Below are 19,874 nucleotides of genomic sequence, written 5' to 3' on the forward strand. Positions count from 1 at the left end.
CTCAATATGAGGAAAAACTTCTTCACTCTGAGGGTGACCGAGCACTGGGACAGGCTGCCCAGAGAGGCTGTGGAGTCTCCTTCTCTGAAGGGATTTAAAACTCTCCTGGACACAATCCTGTGCAACCTGCTCTGGGTAATCCTGCTTTAGTAGGGGGGTTGGACTAGATGATCTCCAGAGGTCCCTTTCAACCCCTGCCGTTCTGTGATTCTGTGATTAAGCACAAGAAACAGCACTCCAGAGCCGCGCGAAGATGGCCAGAGGAACCGTTAACACCCGTGGCGACAAGAACTTGTTTCTACCTCACACGCGTCCTTGGCCGGCCCTGCCTGTAAAGTACTACTAACTGTTAAAACAGACAGGTTAATTTAACGCCGAGACCAGACCACCCCTCCAGCCAGCTGCCCCCTGAGGCGCCGCGCGCCGCCGGGCGCGGGAAGAGCGCTTTTTCAGCAGTGTGGCAGCTCACCGCTCCCAGGCCGGGGAACGGAACGCGGGGCTGCTTTACGGCAGGCGTTTCGACCTCCCCGTCCGCGCTTTGCGGCTGCGTGGCGGGGTGGGGGGCGGGGAAGATGTCTGAGCGGGGAGAAGCCCCGGCGGCGGCGGCATCGGCGGGAGCGGGGGGTGAGATGCCGGCGAAGAAGCAGAAGCTGAGTAGCGACGAGAACAGTAACCCCGGGGACCTGTCCGGCGACGAGAACGTGAGGCCGGGCGGGGGAGTAGGCGGACTGGAGCTGGTGGGGGAGGGGCGGTGAGGCGGGAGCGCGCGCGCGGCGGCCGCGGGGCCTCGCGCCGGGGGAGGGCGGGAGCGCTGAGGCGAGGCGGGGGGGGGGGGGGAGCGCCGTCCGCTGTGAGGGGACCTCCCGGGCCGGCCCCCTCGGGTGTCCGGCGGCCTGAGGTCTCCGTCCGACCCCGCCGGGGCGCGGGCGCATCCCCAGAGGGAGAGGGGGGTGTCAGCCCGCCCGCCTCGGCCCGGTGGCCGCTCCTCGGGGCAGGCGGGCCGTTGGAGAGAGGCCCCGGTGGGAGAGACACTTACTTTTCCTCCTCCACGTGGGTGAGGGAGAATTTGAGGCCCAAACTCTAAGCAGGCTCTTGACTGGAAGTTCTCTTCAAAATGTCAGACTGTGGGGTTTTCTCACTGCAAAACAGCGAAATTTTCCGTCATTCTTGCAGTTTTGTGTCGCGTGGCTTCACCGTCGCGTTGCAGATTAACACACGGGATAAACTTACGTGTGCAGCCCTTTGGTGAATGAGGAATAGAGGATAGTGCTCATAAGCTTCTGTCAGCAGAAGAAGGTGGCAGGGGCTGAGGACTGTAATCTCTATGTTAGGCTAAAATCTAGTGTTCAGAACAAAGGTAATATGATTGATATAGCGTAGCTTCACACTTGTAAGACAAACTTAATCTGAGATACCTAGCAGTCATTTTAGGTAGTTACTGAGTGGGGGATGTTATTTGGGAATTGGCTTTATGCAGCACGAGTTTTTTGCTGGTTAGAGCACTTGTTCAGAAAGCAAGAGATCTGGACCACATCCCCCGTAACCTGTGGAAGTGTTGCTTGTGAGGTGACAGGCAGGTTCAACGTGCTGCATATCACTGCTACTGATTTTTTATTTTTTTTTTAACTGCTCAGCAGTGTTTGTGAATCCAAGTGTTATTCGGTGACAAAGGCATTCAGGTTTGTTTTGGTATCTGTTGTAGGCTATCAGTGTCCATGGAGTGTGGGCTAGCTGGTTATTGAAAGTGTGACCTGTCTCAGTGGTTAAGACTCCCTTTTCAAGAGTTTGTTACTGGACTCCACTACTCCTGAAAGGCTAGGATTCTGCTTAAAAGTCGGCATACTAGTATTGATTTGGAAAAAAGAGTGTGTTTTGTTCCACAAGTATCCCTGATGCAAGTTTGTCAGTTATGTTGTACTTGCATTATACCAGGTACCTGGTGGTCTTGTATTGACAATATCTGACTAGTCCAGAGAAAACCATTCTTGTGAAGTATTACGACTCTGGCTAGCAAGCACACTTGGGAGATGAGAATTTGTCAAGCTCTGAAACTTCTTAGGGTAAAGGAGAAGAAACTGGAAGACTTAGAAATTGTTAAACTCAGTGTTAGGGGAAGGTTGGCCCTTGTAGGGGTGCAATGTGAGTGGAATGATTGCAGGTTTGGGTAGTTTACTTAACAGACTTTTTTTTTAATCTTTCTTCCTTTTCTTCCTCTCGATGTCCTGATTTTCAGAGTTCTTGGGCAACCAAAGGCTGGTGCACCTCTACTGGCTACTGATGATACAGATATGAAACTGGGACAAAGAATAAATGTTTGGTGGGAACTGGTGTTTTAATGTTTCTAGTTAACCTTATTCCGTATTCGCAGTGGAGTTCCTGATGCAGCTTCGTGCTACACTTAATCTCCTCCAGTGACAGGCTGTTGTCAGCCTCTGTCTCCCTTAGTTCAGATCTAGTAATCACATGGCCGTGGTATGATTTGTTTTCCCCCTACTCTGACTGAAAGTGAACAGACTACTTTGCCAGTAAAAAAACCCAAACAAGCTGAACTTACTCATATGGAAGCACAGGGCTGCTAGTTATGATGCAAGAGAAGTTGAAGTGCGCTCTGATGGGTGATGCTGTGTATGAAATTGTAGTTTCTGTTAATTGTCCAAAGCTGATCTAAAACTGCTCGGCAACTGGGTGGGTTGTTTCGCACGCTCCTTTTTTCAGTTGTCCCTGCCCTTACCTTAGCTCTGGCTGCTGATGGTTGAAGGGCCAGTTGGATTAGTTAGCTGATCAGACAGCAAACTAATTTTTTTTTTTAATTTTATTTTGGTTTTTTGGTTGTTTGTTTTTGTTGTTTTTTTAGCTTAGCTTTTAGTTGAAGCAAGTATCTATAGGAAAAAGCAGGAGGGAGAGGTGGGGCTTCCTCTTCTAGTGGCAGTGCTGACATTGCAGAACAGTGCTGCTGTGCTTCTGGGTGTCCAGAAGTCTCTCAGAATGGTTAGATTCTTGGTATGGCTAAGCATAATGTTTTTATGCAAACAACCTCTTCCTTCAGTACTTCAGAAACACTCATTTCATCTACATCAAAGATGTTTTCTAGGGAAAGCAACCAATTTATCTTTAGACATTTTTTTAAGAGCAGCTACTAGTATTCTGAAGAAACTTCACTAGATCACAGTTCACGTCTCTCCCTCTTGGATTAGTCCTTATGTGACTCATGTTCTGTTTCTAGGGAGGAATGCTATTATGTTGCGAATAGATTTAAATACGTGAATCTAAGTAACACCAGGTCCTAGGAGATCTTCTATTCTTAGGGAGGAGAAGAAAAAGTGAAAAAGCCAAGTGCTGCAAAATTAGTTGAATTTATACAGCAGTTAATTATATCTTTATTACATTCTATATAATTTGAATGTTTTCAGGATGATGCTGTTAGTATTGAAAGCGGTACTAACACCGAACGCCCTGATACACCAACAAACACTCCAAATGCACCAGGAAGAAAGAGCTGGGGGAAAGGAAAATGGAAGTCAAAAAAGTGCAAATATTCCTTCAAATGTGTAAATAGCCTAAAGGTAGGTATATGTGAGCTTTAACATGGGATGCTGGGTACCGCTTGCTGGCAGTAATGTTAGTGTTGACTGTGAGACAGTGTCAGGATAGATATTTTTAAATATCTATATACAATTATGTTCCATGGTCATTTGAAGAAAGTACATTTCTTATTTGGAATAGCTAAAATTTTGAAGAAAAAAGGATACTGTGAAATAGGAAACAGTAGGTAGTGCTGCAATTAACCCAATTTTTATACAGGTTTGCAAAGTTGTGTATGATGTTATAATTATGTATTTCACTGAAGCTGTATAGTTGCTTGAGATAAAGATAAGAAACTGGATAAACAAATTCAACTAAAACAAAACCTGTGACAACTTGATGCAAAGCACAGAGCCTGTACGTTTTTTTCTACTGAAATGTATGTAAAAAATAAAACCCAACCTAACAATCTTGGAGTAGCTTTTTCCTCACACTTACCAGATATTTTCTGTCCTCTGGCAATTGTTGTAAATGCTATATAGTGCAATTTGGTTAATTTACCGTGAGCGTTTTAATGATGTGTTCGCACCTGATCTGGGTCATAGTTACCGTCCCACATAATACCTGGTGGTATTAAGGGATGTGGATTCATGGTCTTTACTCCCTGTTCTTGTGTTTTAGGGTATTATTGTTTTCTTCTGCACTGGTGACAGACTATGGTGAACTGAATGAATTTTCTCTTTGATTCTTTTACACTGTTAGAATGTTGTTCTTTCATTCCCCAGCCTTGTGGGGGATGTTTATGTGGCAAAAGCTGTAAACGTGCCATCTGACTTGATTTTTATAAGATCTCTAAATAAAGGAAAAATTGTGTCTGGAACAAGATGGGAGTTTTGTTAAATTTTAGATTTAGCTAACAAGAGGATGTGTGCAGTTTCATAGTGGATATTTTCTGCACAGTTGCTTTAAGAGGTTTTTGTCATTCCCCCACACATAGCTGTTGAGCTGTGCTGATGAAGCTGTTTCCGAACTTTGGCTTCAGACTGCCTCACTGAAATGCTGGGGCAGCTGAGCGGAGCGAATGAGAGGTTTACAGCGTGGAAACCTCGTAAAGGAGCTTTGCCACTGGAGAAATTGTGATATGAAGTTATACTGACAAAAGTATCTGGGAAACAAGTTGATCTCAATGTGTTTTTTTTTTTTTAAAGTATAATAATTATCTCCAGTCCTTTCAGGGTGTAGGAGGAAGGGAAGCTCTTTCATTTTCACCTAGGTAGGCAGCTGTTCCTGTGATTCTCATGAATCGCCCCCGCAGGTGGTGCTTTTTGTGGCTTCAAGTCATGCTTCAAATGCAGGCGCAGGCCTTTCAGCACCCAAACATTTACCAAGTGCTGAGTTTTGCTAAGTGTATTTGTTTTCTATCCGCAGACCAAATATTCCAAAGTAGTTAGTGCTTTTCAAGTGTCTTCTGGAAAAACAGAACAGTCCCTCACCCAAACTTCAACCCAGGCCCCACTGCAGGGTGACCCTATGAAGTCCCTGACTTCTGTGGGTTTGGATCAGGGCCTGGGAACAGATTCCTGTGCAAGTGGAATCAAGCTGTGAGGGAGTAAATGTAGCATTTCAGCTAAGTGGGATATTTTTATTATCTTTTTTTTCCCTCCCCATTTCTCTTTGAACTGAAATTAACGCTAATAATAATAAACGTGCATGTTAATACAAAGACTAGGCAGCAGCCTAATTTGGTAACTCGTTTTTTACTTCATGTTTGAGGAAGCTTCTCTTTTCTTTTTCCTATTCTTCCATACTAATTTTGCAGATACTGTGGAGATAAATTCTAACGATTGAATGTTGTATATGGGTTCAGAAAGGCACTTGTGACTTTTTGGAGATCACATCATATATCCCATAGTTTATATGTCTTTTGAACTATGCTGTAAGGTGCATGTACTGAAATAAATGAAAAGTCAACATGTTTTAAAGACATGGAAGTGAATTTTAATGTTCTTTAGACATGTATAAATTATGTGTTTTTCCACTTTCCTACTCTTGCTTTTCCCTCTTAGTTTGCTTTTTAGTTTTTTCCTTGGGGAAACAAAGAAATATGGCCATTACTGTCTGCTTTGAATGTTAAATGGTTATGATTCAGCCTGAAAAACTCAGTACTTGCTAAATACACTTTTTAAACACTACTGTGGAAGTTATTTTGGGTGAAATTTAAGCATCAGGAAAACAAAAATATAACTTGGAGAATGACAGGAAATAAAAAACTGCGTTTTTTGCTTTTTGCAGGACTAAGTTACTGTAATGTGTACCGAAAAAATCTTTGCTTTCTGTGGGCTGAATGAAAATGTATAGTTTATAAATGAGTATATACAGCTAACAGACACACATCCTCACATGCATCCATACGTGTTTTGCTTATAGATCTTCCAACAAAGAACTGTGTGTATTCTGCTTTGATGCGCTCCCTTTAAAACAATGCCATTATTTGCCCTACCCTTTGCTCTTGCTTGGGGTGTGGCTTGGTGGTTGTTAGCAGTCCAGTGTTGTCTCTCAGCTTCTACTCGCTGTCCCATGAGCTGGGAGACGGTAGCCAACCCATGTGCAGGATTGTAGCTTGTTGATGTGTAAAGGAGAGGTAACTAAAACCTTGGCCAATAATGGCTTCCTTCCATTTCTGGGAACTGGAAATGCATGTGTGGTCAGTTGGCTCCTCACTGATAGTGTGGGTGACAGAGTATTAAAACTGTTCCTGTAGTTGCAGGTGATTATTTTTTGTGTTGGCACATTATTTGCACATTATTGGCACTTTGCTGCCTTCAGTCTAAAAGCAGGTCCAGTCTTGTTGTCTGACTGAACCTGAGTTGGTGTTTAGTAAGGGCAGAAGTAACCATTGATTATTGATATATTTCCTTTTGTAACAATTGTAGGTCTAGTTTCTCCTTTGCCTTCTTTCTCTTAAGAACCTGAGTGCTTTGGGTTTGTGCCCTTTATTCATAAAAGGGTCAAGACGGCATTTCACATTTCTACTTTTGGACCAGCATCTGGGTTAAACTCTTCTGTTTGCACAGACCAACGGACAGATTTGTGTGACGTACTTGGCATCTTAGGGTAACTGTAATGGGCAGCACCTAAAAGTGTAATGTTTTTAAAAACCTGCTTCATTGTTTCACACTTGGGACAAAAAATTAGAGGAGACAAGTATTATCAAAATAGTTATGTGCTTTCTCTCACCAGTGAGGATGGTGGTAGTTTAATTGAGGTGAGTATAACTTCTTCACATACCTTCCTGCAAAAGCCTCTGCCTCACTCCTTCATCCATTAAACACCAGAAGAAATTGCGATATATACGGTCAAGCTCTTGGAGGCTGTAGCACTCTGCGAGGAGTGTAGTGCAGATGATCTAAGTAGTCTAAAAACATTAGTCTTGCAGAGTAGTTTTTCCAGGGAAAGAGGTTGTCTTTGAAAAAGCTTACTAAATACTCTAGGTATGTATTGTAACATAGACACAGCATAGCCCTCTGTTGTATCTCTCTACTTAGTAAGTAGCACCCTAGTCTGGGTTCTACCTAGAAAATCACAAACTTATCACAACCTATGCTGGAAAAATAGCCTATCTTGAGGGGGAAAAACATCTTCCTCTTCGCTTTTGCCATTTCACTAAACTTACCAGAGACAGTGCATGTGACAAAGAACAAAGTTATTCCAGAGAAACAAGTGCAAAACCTGCTAATATGTCTCTAATAAAGTAGTAAGAATTCATGCATTTTACCTGTGCTGTCCTCATGTGTTGTGTCAAAAGCCCTCAGTATTCACCAGCATGAACTCTTTCACACAGAAATTCAAAACCAACTAATTATCAGTGGAAATTTTTTTTAAGTATTCTGTATTTGACCTCTCAGCCATTCTTTTCCAGGAAGACTTAAATACACTCAAAAAATAAGCCTAGAAAGTAAATTCATAACTTTATTGGACTCTAAAAATCATGGCTTTGTGTATGCAATTTTATGGCATACAATTTTCCTCATTCTTCATCTCTAAACTGTGGTGTTTTATAGATGCTGAATACCTGCTTCTTCCTTCTGTCATGGGGTCACTAATAACCTTGCTACTTTTCCCTTTGCTAATATCCCTGCCTCATCACATAAAGACACCAGTCTGTTCTTTCATGTTATGATAAGTAATACTTTGAGTTAAACTTTGAACAATTCCTTTTTAATCTGTATTCAGCTTCGAAAGTTGTTACCTCTCTTTAAGAATTGCAGGAGGGCCTTCATCTCTGAAAGGTTTTCTCCCTTCTCTTTCTAGCTCTTCTAACTAGGTCTGTTAGAAGATATTATTAACAGATATTGCCTTTCTCAGTAAATAATGCTATTTTAAATTATTCCAGACTTCCTTACTTTTCTGAGTAGTGTTGGACTCCCCACCCATACCCCCTCCTCAGATTTATTCTTTGGTTTTTGGATAGGCCAGAGCTGCCAGGGCTAATATTTCTCATGTCGTCTCTGAAGCATTGCCATTCGAGGGCTGCTTAACAGCCGTCATGAGACACTTCCTTCCTGCCTGCGCTGTCCCAGACAGTCCCCTGTGGGGAGGCACTTTAATGAACATTATTCTTACTGAAAACATCCTGTCAGGACAGGCCAAAATACTGTTATCAATTATTAACAAGCACCACCATATTCATCACAATTCATAAACATATCTGCTTTTTTTTTCTCTATTGGACTGATGTAAGCTGTATAAAAATAATGCTTGGCATTTCTCTGGTAACTGGCAAGGCAACAACGCTTTGTAGACATGAACTTTGCAGCAGCATTGTGACATGCTGGAGGGAGTTCGTCATGTCTGTGATAGAGTTGCAAGACCTGTGTTGTAAGAGTTAAATGTGGCCCCCTCTCCACCCTTATACCAGTATAATTCTTCTTGGTCCTAATAATTCTCTGTGAAGTTGTAAATCCTTGTGTGGAAGTAATTATAACAATATAAAATGCATATAGATGTGGCCTTAGATGCAGAAGTTGCCTTGTTGAAAATTTCAAAACAAAGTAGTAGAGCTGCAAATGTAACTCAGGAGTTCTGCCAGCTTCTGACCATAACTGAGACGAGTTCTTCCCCTTCACTTTTTAAAAGCTTGGGGCGGGGGGAAGAGATGAGCAGGGGAGGCAGGATATTCCTTTAACCTCCCTTAAGACATCCAAGTGAAAATGTAATGTTACAAAACTGTTCTTTTCAACTGTTCACTATCTGAAATTATACTGGATGTGAACCCAGTATTTTGAGGAGGAAAATATATCAATTAAACTGTTTACCACCACAGCTGAATTTCACAGAAATAATATGCCTGTGGGTTTTATTTTTTTTTGTCTCTAATCTTACTTTACATCTACAGGAGGACCATGGTCAGCCTTTGTTTGGAGTCCAGTTTAACTGGCACAGTAAAGAAGGCGATCCCCTCGTTTTTGCCACTGTAGGCAGCAACAGAGTGAGTAATCTGTTTTTAACCATAAACCTTTCCCTGTGGTTCTGCTTGCATTCTTTTTTTCAGCCAATCCCTTTACCTGTGTTTAGTACAGGCACAGAATACTTCATTTAGAAAGCTTTATTTCTGAGGTATGTAGCATCTGTTATCTGGGAGAGTTGCCCCCTTTGAATTGTTTTATGAAGTCATGTGTTAGCTATTTGAGAATTAGCCTGTACAATAAGGAACAAATCCTTCAGTAATATAAACATGGGATAAGGAAGAGAGGTGCACAAATGTACCTTCTTGCTAAAATTACTCTTCTTACATGTTATTGTTTCCAAAAGGTCGTATGGTCTAAAATGAGATGAGAAGTGTCTGCAAGGATGCCAGGCAGCTCAGTAGCTAAATTAATGGCCTGTGTGGAGTGAATTTATAGACTTTTTCTGAAGAAGGATCTATGTCATTTCAGTCTTGAAAATAGCTCCTGAAGTCCATTCCATGCAAGTGTTGTGAATAAACAAGAAGCCTTTCATTTCCAGGTTTGTTCCACCTGGCAGTTACCAAAAGTGCTAAGCTAAGATTAAACAAAGTATCAATGGCTCATTAAAAGACCAAGTCATGTTAGAGATGACTGCAGTAACTAATTCCAAATAGAGTTGAATCTTACTAAGACAATTAAAGTAATAGATTTTAACATCTGGGAAGGACTGCTGACAAGTCCTGGAGTGGTGCTTTACTGAGACTGCTGTGAGTATTCTTTTGTCAAACCATTTCCACCTGTTGGAAACAAACAGATGATGGATGAAATCAAAGTCCTGAAGGCACACTACCTCTCCCCGTCAGGAAGTGAATACACAGGTGCGTTTGATTTTCCTCTGAAATATCACAAGTAAGCAGCAATCTGTCCCACTTCTGTTTTTTCCTACAGGTAACTTTATATGAATGTCATTCCCAAGGCGAAATCCGTCTGTTGCAGTCCTACGTGGATGCTGATGTATCCTTTCAAGTTAAAAAGCCACTTGTTTGCTTCCTCTTTATGAAAAATGAAGAGGCTTTGTAGGAGAAAGCATGTGAAGGTTTTCTCTGTGATTTAATACTTTGCTTATGTGGCACATTCCTTATGTTAGGTCCAAGTCTTACCTCTTTCCCACATCCTAGAGTCCCTCCTATTGAAATAATATAAAAATGCAGACTCATGGAACATGCTGTATTAAAATACTCGAAAACTGATTCTCCATCAGTTTAATCTTCCCAACACTAATATTTGTGTAATGTTTCACATTTGGTGCTTTACAGTGGTCTCAGCTTCCCTGTGAATTGGGACTGGGTTTAAAACCAAAGAATTAAGTTTCACACTCTGAAGCAGTAGTAACTTGTGTTGATCATTTGCAGTGCACAAGTCAATAACTTGTGAACTCAGTCTTGATTCATCCTCATTTTATTCCCAATCTTTGGATGTTTTGGAGAAAGAGGTTGAAAAGTGATGCCAAGGGGGAGAAGGTGTTCCTTGTATATTTTGGAACAGAAGCAAGAAAATATATGTTGCATATATTTGCAGATGTATAATCGAGTATGTGTCTTTTTCTTACTGGGTCCAGAAGAGACTCCTGGACACTTCCATAAAATAGCAGCAAGTTTACTTAAAAAAACCCACATTGTTTTAAAAAAATAAATCTCCTTTTTCTTTTGTGTTCCTTAACGTAAGATGTTGTAGGCAGATGAAAATTTCTATACTTGTGCATGGACATATGATAGCAATACAAGCCATCCTCTTCTGGCTGTGGCAGGGTCCAGGGGTATTATTAGGATAATTAATCCTATTACAATGCAGTGCATAAAGGTGAGTGCTCAGAGCTTCGAGATACAGCTTATGTTTCAGTAAGGCATGAAACTTATGTCTTCTAAATATATGTAAACATGAGGGAAAATGATAACTTCGTCTCTGAATTCTATCCCAGCACTACGTGGGCCATGGAAATGCAATCAATGAACTGAAATTCCATCCAAGAGATCCAAATCTCCTTTTATCTGTAAGCAAAGGTGAGGAAAAAACCCTCTTTTGTTTTTGTATAAGTCAGGATAATTTGGATTGGCTTTTGGTCTTGAAAATGGCCGAAACCTCCATGATTTTTTTATGAATGGGACTGAACAAGTTTACCTTTAAATTGTAGAGCAAATCTGGCTCTTTTATGGCTATATATCTTGTACGTATTAAATCCATGGCCTACAATAAACATAACTCCACCTGTGGTGCAAAGGGATTGTGAACAGTGCTCCTTTTAGGAAAGAAGAAACATGAGCATTGGGGTTGCTCTTTACTTTCTAAGTTAATTTTTTTCAGTTGTTGAATCATGTTGCCATCTAGTGGGGATGTCTTAATGTCACAGACAGTATTGACCACTGGGTTCCTGGGGAAAACTTCAATTCTGTATTGCTCAGGAGCAGCTCTGACTTTGATTGGACTTTGTTTAAAAAAAAAAAAAAAAAAAAAGGCATATTAATGGAGAAGTGAGTTTTTGGTATGGTGTCTTATGGGCTTGTCCAGAACATCTAAACAGGCACAACTTCCTAATTTTGACTGTTTTGTTAAGTAAGGGGATACTTGATCTGCCGCAAGAGCAAGCCTTCAGGAATGCTCAAGTTGGAAACGTTCACGTAAGGGGACTTTTGAGCTTAGTGTGATGTGTGTTAATGATGAAGCTACACGAGAATAGGATTCTTGCAGCTGATTCTTGCAGCTGTCAGGTTTGTGCTGTGGGTCTCTAACGTTGAATTTCTTGAGTTCTGTATATTGTTTAGGTTCTCTTTTTAATAACATTTTGACATCAGCCATAGTACTACAAGTTTTAATGTGCAATCTCTGGACCAGGTACTATCTCCAAGAAGGTGTGAGGCAGGAGGATATTGGGGTCTCAGAACTGCTTGGCTGAGAGATGAGTAGAAAAAGAGGGAAATACTTGGGACTGTGTGGCCTTCCAGTTGGTGTTGCTGTAATTCAGTGCAGTGTACTTGTGGAATCCAAAAGGGAAATAAACTAGAGGTTCCCATTTCCAAATGGGAAATACAGCAGAGGTTCTTTGTTAGAAATTGTTAAAACTCTTTAAACAAGAGGATTAGTCTGATTGATTTTGGAATATATATTGCTTATAGAAACAGTTTCTCCCACCCCTACAGTCTGTGGTTCATAAAGAATAATATTTTAAACATTAAAAGAATGGAAAATCAAAACTTCTCTGAATGCTGATGTAAAAATGGTTAAAGGGAATTCTAGCATTTTTTGATGTATGAAATTGTTTTTGAGATAAGAGTGAACACAAGCATATTTGTCTAAGATCAAACTCTTTGCTTATCGGATGATCTAAAGGTCCAAGTATGTTTTTGCTAGAAGCTGCCCCTTAGGGGAGGGGGGTGGGCAGACTTTCCCAATTACAGAATTACTCTAACAGTAGTTTAGTTGTAATGGCAATTTTAGTTAATGTAGTTCCTTTGTTTCTAACAACTGAAGAAGAATTAAGTCCCTTTTTGATGTTTACATGAACACCTGTTATTGAAAGTGGTTAAGCTGAAATATATTATTCATATGTACGTATAAAAAGCAGCATGTAATTTTATTTGTTCTTTATAGATCATGCATTGAGACTGTGGAACATCCAGACAGACACGCTGGTTGCAATATTTGGAGGAGTAGAAGGGCACAGGGATGAGGTGTTAAGTGCAGTAAGTGGAAGACTGGGGCAGTGATTTAGATTTACAAAGGGTAGTAGAGCCTACAACATGCAACTTCTTATCCTCTTGTGCACTGTTCTGATACTATACCTACTTAAAAAAAAACCTGAAGTGCATAAATACTGTTTTAAGGGGATAGACGAGTTTAAATCTAAGGTGATTTGATCTGGCCACCTCTCAATATACAGGACAGGTGTTCACTTTGTGTTTCAGTAGCTAGTTTTCTCATAGCGCAGCCTAGAAGTAAACAAAATAGAGCCAGGTGGGGCTAGAAAAAGTTTTCGTGATGGTCCCACTCTTGAGGCCTTATGAAGCCAAAGCAGCAAGAGCAAATAAATCTCGAGAGACATGGTAGCGAGGGAAAAACAGTTGTGGTTCTAAATAGTCATCACCTATGTCGTAGCCCTGGAATTCTGCCAAAGTTGCTCCATAAAATGAAACCTAGGGAGTTTATTGAGGGGGGAGCACTAACTGTCAGTAGTCTGTCAGTGCTGTTGAATATGCTTCTCTTTCTTGAGAGAGAGTAAATATAATTATTAAGATACTGTGCTTCTTTCAGTGAGCAGGATTTAGTTGTTAGTATTTTTCTATTTGAAATATACAGTTTTATTGCATTCTCTATACAGAAAATGCTGTTTTAGTGGAAATTATGGAATAAAATCTGAGTCATTATAATGCAGCTTAGGCTGGGGGTGCTCAAAATTATTTCATATATGTAGGATTATGATCTTCTTGGTGAAAAAATCATGTCCTGTGGGATGGATCACTCTCTAAAACTCTGGAGAATTAATTCCAAGAGAATGATAAATGCCATCAAAGAGTCTTATGAGTACAACCCAAATAAAACCAACAGGTACGTAGTCTTCATCCTCTTGGCTGTCTTTGCAAAACATGAATATTCTCATCAATGGTCCAGGTTAATTCCTATCCAAATCGGGAGTTCTTGGGGATAGTGATCGATCCAGGGATTGTTCTGGATACTGAATCTCTCTAGAAGATGTATCTTATTGATGTTTGCTTCAGTGGAATTTTAATGAATTCAGATTTAAAGTCCTGACACTTTTATTTTTAAATAGCTTAAGTACTTCTTATCTACTTGACTAGAAAATATCTGGAATAATTATCATTCCTCATTAAAGCTTGTATTTCACTGTGTTTCAAGATGTCAAGGGCTTTTCTTTGTCTCACCTCAAAATTTCTAGGAAGGAATCAAATCTGTGTAACTATAGCAAATATTTTTATATTGCGTAGTTATTACTAATTATTGTATCTGTTATCTGACTTTGGGGTGGGGACAAAACTGTTTATGTAGTAATAACCTTAATTTTTGTCATTCTCTGATCTGACCCCAGATATAAGTAAATTGTCAAGTAAACATAGCAATTAGATACATGATAGATAAATCCTCCTTTATGAAGTTCATCAATCTTTTAATCTTAACTTCCAGTTAAACTATTGAGAGAATTGAAGAGTCTAAAACACACTGAGCATGTTCAGCAATGAGACTAGCTGTGAAAATACTCTTGCTTTTTTTGGTAATGTTACCAAATATTAAATGATGCTTTTTTAGCGTGCTTTTTAGTGTGCTTTTCTATTTAACAGTTTAGATGTTGCAGAAGCAGCATCAGGAAAACTGAGCTTTAATTAGTTCTTGAAGTATTTGGCAATGGAAGCTGTATTCAGCATCTGAAGGAGTGGTTTTGTTTAGCATGGTCTCTGCACAGTCTTGTACAGTGGGAAATGTTATTTCATTAGGAATGAGGATGAAAACAGGGACTGTTCCCAAAAAAACCTCCACAAAGCAACATACAAAATCGACTTTGTTATAAAACTGTTAAAACCACAACAAAGACAGGCTTGTCCTTTTAACATCGAGATATCTTAAAACTGGCCATTAAAAATTAGACTCGTGCTTCTGTGTTTCTCTGAACCTCACTTGGCAATTTTCTCGTAGGCCTTTTATTTCCCAGAAAATTCACTTTCCTGACTTTTCTACGAGAGACATACATAGAAACTATGTTGACTGTGTACGATGGTTGGGAGATCTAATTCTTTCCAAGGTAAAGTGGCAGCATTTTTAGATGTATTACTCATATTTGCTTGTATTGAGGATCTGAAACAGTAGAAGTTTTAGTAGAATTTGACGTTAACTTACTATGCTGTGCCAAATGATTTTATGGAGTGTATTGTGAATTTTGTCAACTGTTAGGATGTGTGGATAAGCAGCTTGTACTCAAAAAGTAAAATTATTACTACAGCTGTACCTCTGCTAAAAGTACAGGGATACCAGCTAACCAGAAGTTGCATGGAATGTACAGAAAGAGAAGATACAGATACTGGTGAGGGATCCTGCTGCTAAAGGGAGAAATGAGGGTTCCCATAATGGAGTAACTTTGATTAGAGAGTTGTGTCCACTAGTAACATTGGCTTGCAGATATTAAACTAGGTGGGCCAGCTGCCTCGCTGCCAGAAGTTGGTGCATGCACAGTCGAAGGGATTGGGTAAACGATCCTCAAATGGAGGTTAATTTAAACTGCTCACGGGTGTGTGAGATTTTCAGTTGTACTTTTTAAATGCCATTGGGGAAGCTGTGAGATGAAATGTTTGGTTATAATTATGGTTAGACTGTATGTGCAGTATAAATTATAAATATAGGTGATTTTTTTTGTTGTTGTTATTGTCTCACTGCAGTCTTGTGAAAATGCCATTGTGTGCTGGAAACCTGGCAAAATGGAGGATGATATAGATAAAATCAAGCCCAGTGAGTCAAATGTGACCATACTCGGGAGATTTGATTACAGCCAGTGTGATATATGGTACATGAGGTTTTCAATGGATTTCTGGCAAAAGGTACGTGTAAGCTTTGACTTTGCTGTGTTTGAAGGTGCGTAGCTTTTCATTGATTCCATATTTATGGACATGGGAAGTCTTGGTGCATGTGATGTCATGTTTGAGAAGCAGAATGATTTGCTGCAAGGGGCTTTATATGAAACAAGGAGCTCCAGATTTTTCATCCTGTGTTCTGCCTTATAAAAAAAGTTCCACCAAAGATATATTTATTTTCCAATAAAGATATGTTTACTGATACCTTCCTCCCCCATGTGCAGACGTGGAGCATAAATTTGGAGAAAGGAGGCAAATTTTATAGCATTTCTAGCCCCTCCAACAAACTCATTAAGTCATTCAGGTTCAACCATTCACAAACAATTTATCAGCTATAGAGCCTGTATAAAATTCTGACATCCATTCTTTGAGATAGTATTTTAAAACTACTATATCCTCTGCTTTCCTTTAAAGATGCTTGCTCTGGGCAATCAGGTTGGCAAACTTTATGTTTGGGATTTAGAAATAGAGGATCCTCATAAAGCCAAGTGAGTACTTATTTTTTTAATTTTATTTTTGTTAAGACAGGGAGTTGGGGTACTTTCCTTTTTCCTTTACTGATAACTATAGAAATTCTTTAACAGTAGCAGTCACTTTCCATTTTAACTACTAGGTAAATAAACATTCTGAGCCCCTGAAAGTTAACATTTATTATTTTTTACTACAAAATAACTGGGCCAAGAGGCCCCAATCAGATTGTGCTGGGCAGTATATGTAGATACAGTAAAAGACAATTTCTTTCTCAAAGAACTTACAAACTAATCAGGTGGAAAATTTACAAAGCAATTAAGAGAAGATGCGTTAGGTGGGTGTGGCATATGACAAAGGAGAAATAGGTGAAAGGACTAGAGTAATGAGAATATAAAGCTATGAGCACAGTGTGGAGAAAACAGTATGGCTGTCCAGTTCCTTCACCTGTGTGGCCAGGCAATTTTACAGCTTGTCTTTTTTGTATCTACGTATAACCATACAAATGCAAAAAAAAAAAAAGTATAAAATGTATATATGCTATGTATATAAATAATATACACAATATATTTGTATATATATCATAAAATATGCTTAATTAGATATTTTTATGTGTGTATATATAAATGTGTGTGTATATATATACACACATAGACATATGAAGTTGCTAAAAATGCTGCATTCTTTAATCACCCAATTACAATATTTTATTCCTACCCACTGGGAAAGATCATTGATTATAAAGTCTTAAATAATGTGATTCAGTAAGCTTTTAGTCAGTGCTTTAATGAAAACTGGGTGGATGAGAAATGGCGGTGGGTGAACAGGAAATTACTGCTTTCCGAAGGCCACATTTGGATATAAAATACACCATGAAGGGCATAATCCTGTTGCCCTTCGATTCCTCCCAGGTCACATAAGTAAGAGTGCTCCCTAATGTAGTAGCAAGTTCAGATTTAATGTTGCAGCTGAATAATTTTCTTTTATTTATAGGTGTACGACTCTTACTCATCCTAAATGTGTTGCTGCCATTCGACAAACCAGTTTTAGCAGGGATAGTAGTATCCTTATAGCTGTGTGTGATGATGCCAGTATCTGGCGCTGGGACAGACTACGATAAATTACCTTTTCTTAATTCAAAATAGAAAATATATTTTCAAATTATAATATAGTCTGTTAACTCGCTAGTACAGTAGATGCATTTAGTGTAGACTTTCTCGAAGGTTCGGCAAGCTGGAGCTGAACTTAGCGATGTTTACATTTTGTGTGTTGTTCTGCTTGAAATTGCTGCTTTTAATAAAAAGAAGTATTTTTGTAAAGTTTTCTGAATTGTCCATTTTAATTATTTCCCACAATGAGTTTTCACTTATGGCCTCTGACACTGTTTCGTATGCAGCTAGCACGTAAACGTATGGTAACTTGCTAGAAATTTGGTATGTGTATGCTTGCAGCTGTGTTTGTGCCTTTTTGACTGAAAACCTACTGAAGCTATTGAATATTGTCTAGGGATCACACAAAGGAAATGCTACGCTTAGGAATATGGTATAAATAAATGTTAAATCACTGCTAAAAATATTTTAAACTCATTACTTTTGTTGCACAGTGAAATCGATTAATTATTTAATAATTTCAAATTGGGATGTGCTTTTCACCGTTTCTGTTACTGACTGGGGGGGAACTTTACTGGCCTTTTTTTTTTTTAATCACATTGCTCTACTGTTTGGATTCTAGCTGTTTAGTTACTGCGACTATCTTAAATCAAAGTTAGTTATTGGAAATATATTTTAATTGCCTCTATCGTCAGTGTCCCCAAATAGCCTCATTAATGTTTTACTTGCCCTAGGAATAATGAATTCTAAAATCAATATTGTTTCATCAGGGTTTAAAATATGTGCAATTAACTAAAAATGAAAGGGGAAAAATAGGTAAAATGGTAGACATCTTTAACAGTGATAATCTGTGTTCAGAACTCTTGTAAATATTGTCAGCGTATAGTTGAAATGTTAGTGTTTGTGTTCTGGAAGTGGTCCAAGACACTGCACAATAGCTGTGTGTACCTGGATGAGGAAGAAGGGTAATAACATTTACTGAAGCTGAACCATTTACATACTTTTTTTTCCCCTCCTGTGCTCTTCTTATCCTTCCCCATACCACTTCACTTGAAAAGAACATATTAGGATATTCTAGAAATATAAGTACACTATCATGGGCACCCTAATAGTGCTTTTTTGATTATTTGATTAAGTTAAGTTAATTCTGTCTGCTAACTTCTTAAGTGCGTATCTGACTTATCTTTCAGGATATTGTTTTTTCCTGTTTGTTACAGTTTGGGAAGCTTGTGCATGCTGTTTAGATAAACCACCTGTTCAGTTTGAAGTAATATGACTAAGCCAGTTTTGATTTGTGTCCTTGGAAGCCTGCAAAAAAATGAAATCCAGAGCTGGCAAGTAGTTCACAAGCCTTACTCTATAACATATGATTTTGTTCCGCCTCCACCCCTTCTTTTTTAAATCCTTGTTCTTACTACTGGGCAGGCACAGTAGTGCCCTTGTAGCACAAGTCTGTCCAAAACTGGTCTTAAATTGAGCTGGATTCTGGACCTTTTCCTTCTGGCACAAGCCAGGTGGTCAGCATGCTCATTCTCTGGAGGGGTGCCCTCGGCTGACTGGTCACAGGGACATGATCGGGCAGCAAAGTGTAAAACCACAGAGTCGGGCTGAACCAGGTACAAGCCTGAGTGCTGCAGGTAGGAGACTGAAATACCTGCGGAGTTGAACACAAAATAGCTGAAGAGGGAGAGGAAGACAGGTGAGGCCGGAGCTCAGAGGTGGTTTTTAACCTCTAGTTCTACTGTGTCTACGGAAGTGCTGGCACAATATGAAACAGTGTTTATGCAACAGCGATGGCCCAAATACCTCATAGTTCATTCTGTGGAAGGTATGTGGGGTTGGCAGTCTGAAAAATTTTGGGAATGTGGCTGGGAGAGCGCTCCGAAAAGGCAGCAGGAGTGCTCAGGCTTCCTGCAGCTTTCAAGGAAACTGCTTTGATCCCATGAGCTGAAGTATGTTGAGAACACTTGGGTTTGGAGGCTGGTACCAGTTAGGCTTTGCAAATGTCTTATGGTAGCGTGCCAGTGGAATGGTCGTCTTTGTTTTCCACATCCAGGGGTGAGAGTGAAGTGGGATACAAAAGCAGTGGGGATTTTTCAGCCATGGTTGTTTTTTTGGTAAGTGGTACGTTCTGCTGTTTCTGAGAGGAAGGAAAGGAAGGGTGGTGCTTGACTAGAGAGAGGCCTCATACAGTTAGGGTCAGCTTTAACTTCTGTATTAACCCATGAATGTGCTGAAGAGTGTTCTCTTTAAGACAAACAAGTGTTCCAGCTGGTTTGCCCAGAGAAACCTGGATGGAGGTGAAGTCAGATTCAAGGTGTTAATGAAGGGAAGAGCTAAAGAATATGAATTTGCAAAAGTAGAGCTGGAGCAAGCCATGGAAAAGAAGAAATTCTCCTTTATGGAGTCAATTCCGTGTGCTTTTAGGGTATAAAATCGAGTCAGTGTTGGAATAAATAATATATAGACCACAAGGGAACAAACTCCTTTTCACATAAAGCTCAAGTGAATGTAAAAGTTGTGGATTTATTTGATGGGGGTGTTTTCTTCCTAGAGTTGCCTACGTCTAGACTAAAAAAGGGAAAAAACATCAAATTATTTTTACTGTATTTTTTCTTCAGCAAAAGGAGTGTGGTTTGACCCTAGTTATAGAGAAACCTACCAAAAATATCCTGAAAGACATGTACATATTCTTCCCT

The 19,874-nt window shown here is 39.8% G+C and overlaps 1 protein-coding gene across 2 annotated transcripts; it reads left to right on the plus strand.

Moving 5' to 3' along the window:
* Positions 1 to 556: 556 nt before the first annotated feature.
* On the plus strand, positions 557 to 17,390 carry EED (embryonic ectoderm development). 2 transcript variants are annotated; one of them, XM_075742437.1, is made up of 12 exons: positions 557 to 701; positions 3,411 to 3,563; positions 8,918 to 9,010; positions 9,918 to 9,983; positions 10,704 to 10,829; positions 10,948 to 11,029; positions 12,615 to 12,706; positions 13,435 to 13,568; positions 14,670 to 14,775; positions 15,407 to 15,599; positions 16,013 to 16,086; positions 17,060 to 17,390. In XM_075742437.1, the coding sequence occupies exons 1-11, from the start codon at positions 573 to 575 to the stop codon at positions 16,078 to 16,080; spliced, it is 1,242 nt and encodes a 413-aa protein (XP_075598552.1). In that variant the 5' UTR covers positions 557 to 572; the 3' UTR covers positions 16,081 to 16,086; positions 17,060 to 17,390. The 2 variants fall into 2 exon arrangements, with proteins under 2 accessions (XP_075598552.1, XP_075598551.1); XM_075742436.1 differs by having other exon boundaries at positions 15,407 to 15,565.
* The last annotated feature ends 2,484 nt before the right edge of the window (positions 17,391 to 19,874 follow it).

Source organism: Balearica regulorum, chromosome 1 (assembly GCF_011004875.1).
Source record: "Balearica regulorum gibbericeps isolate bBalReg1 chromosome 1, bBalReg1.pri, whole genome shotgun sequence".
In the NCBI taxonomy this organism is placed as follows: Eukaryota; Metazoa; Chordata; class Aves; order Gruiformes; family Gruidae; genus Balearica; species Balearica regulorum.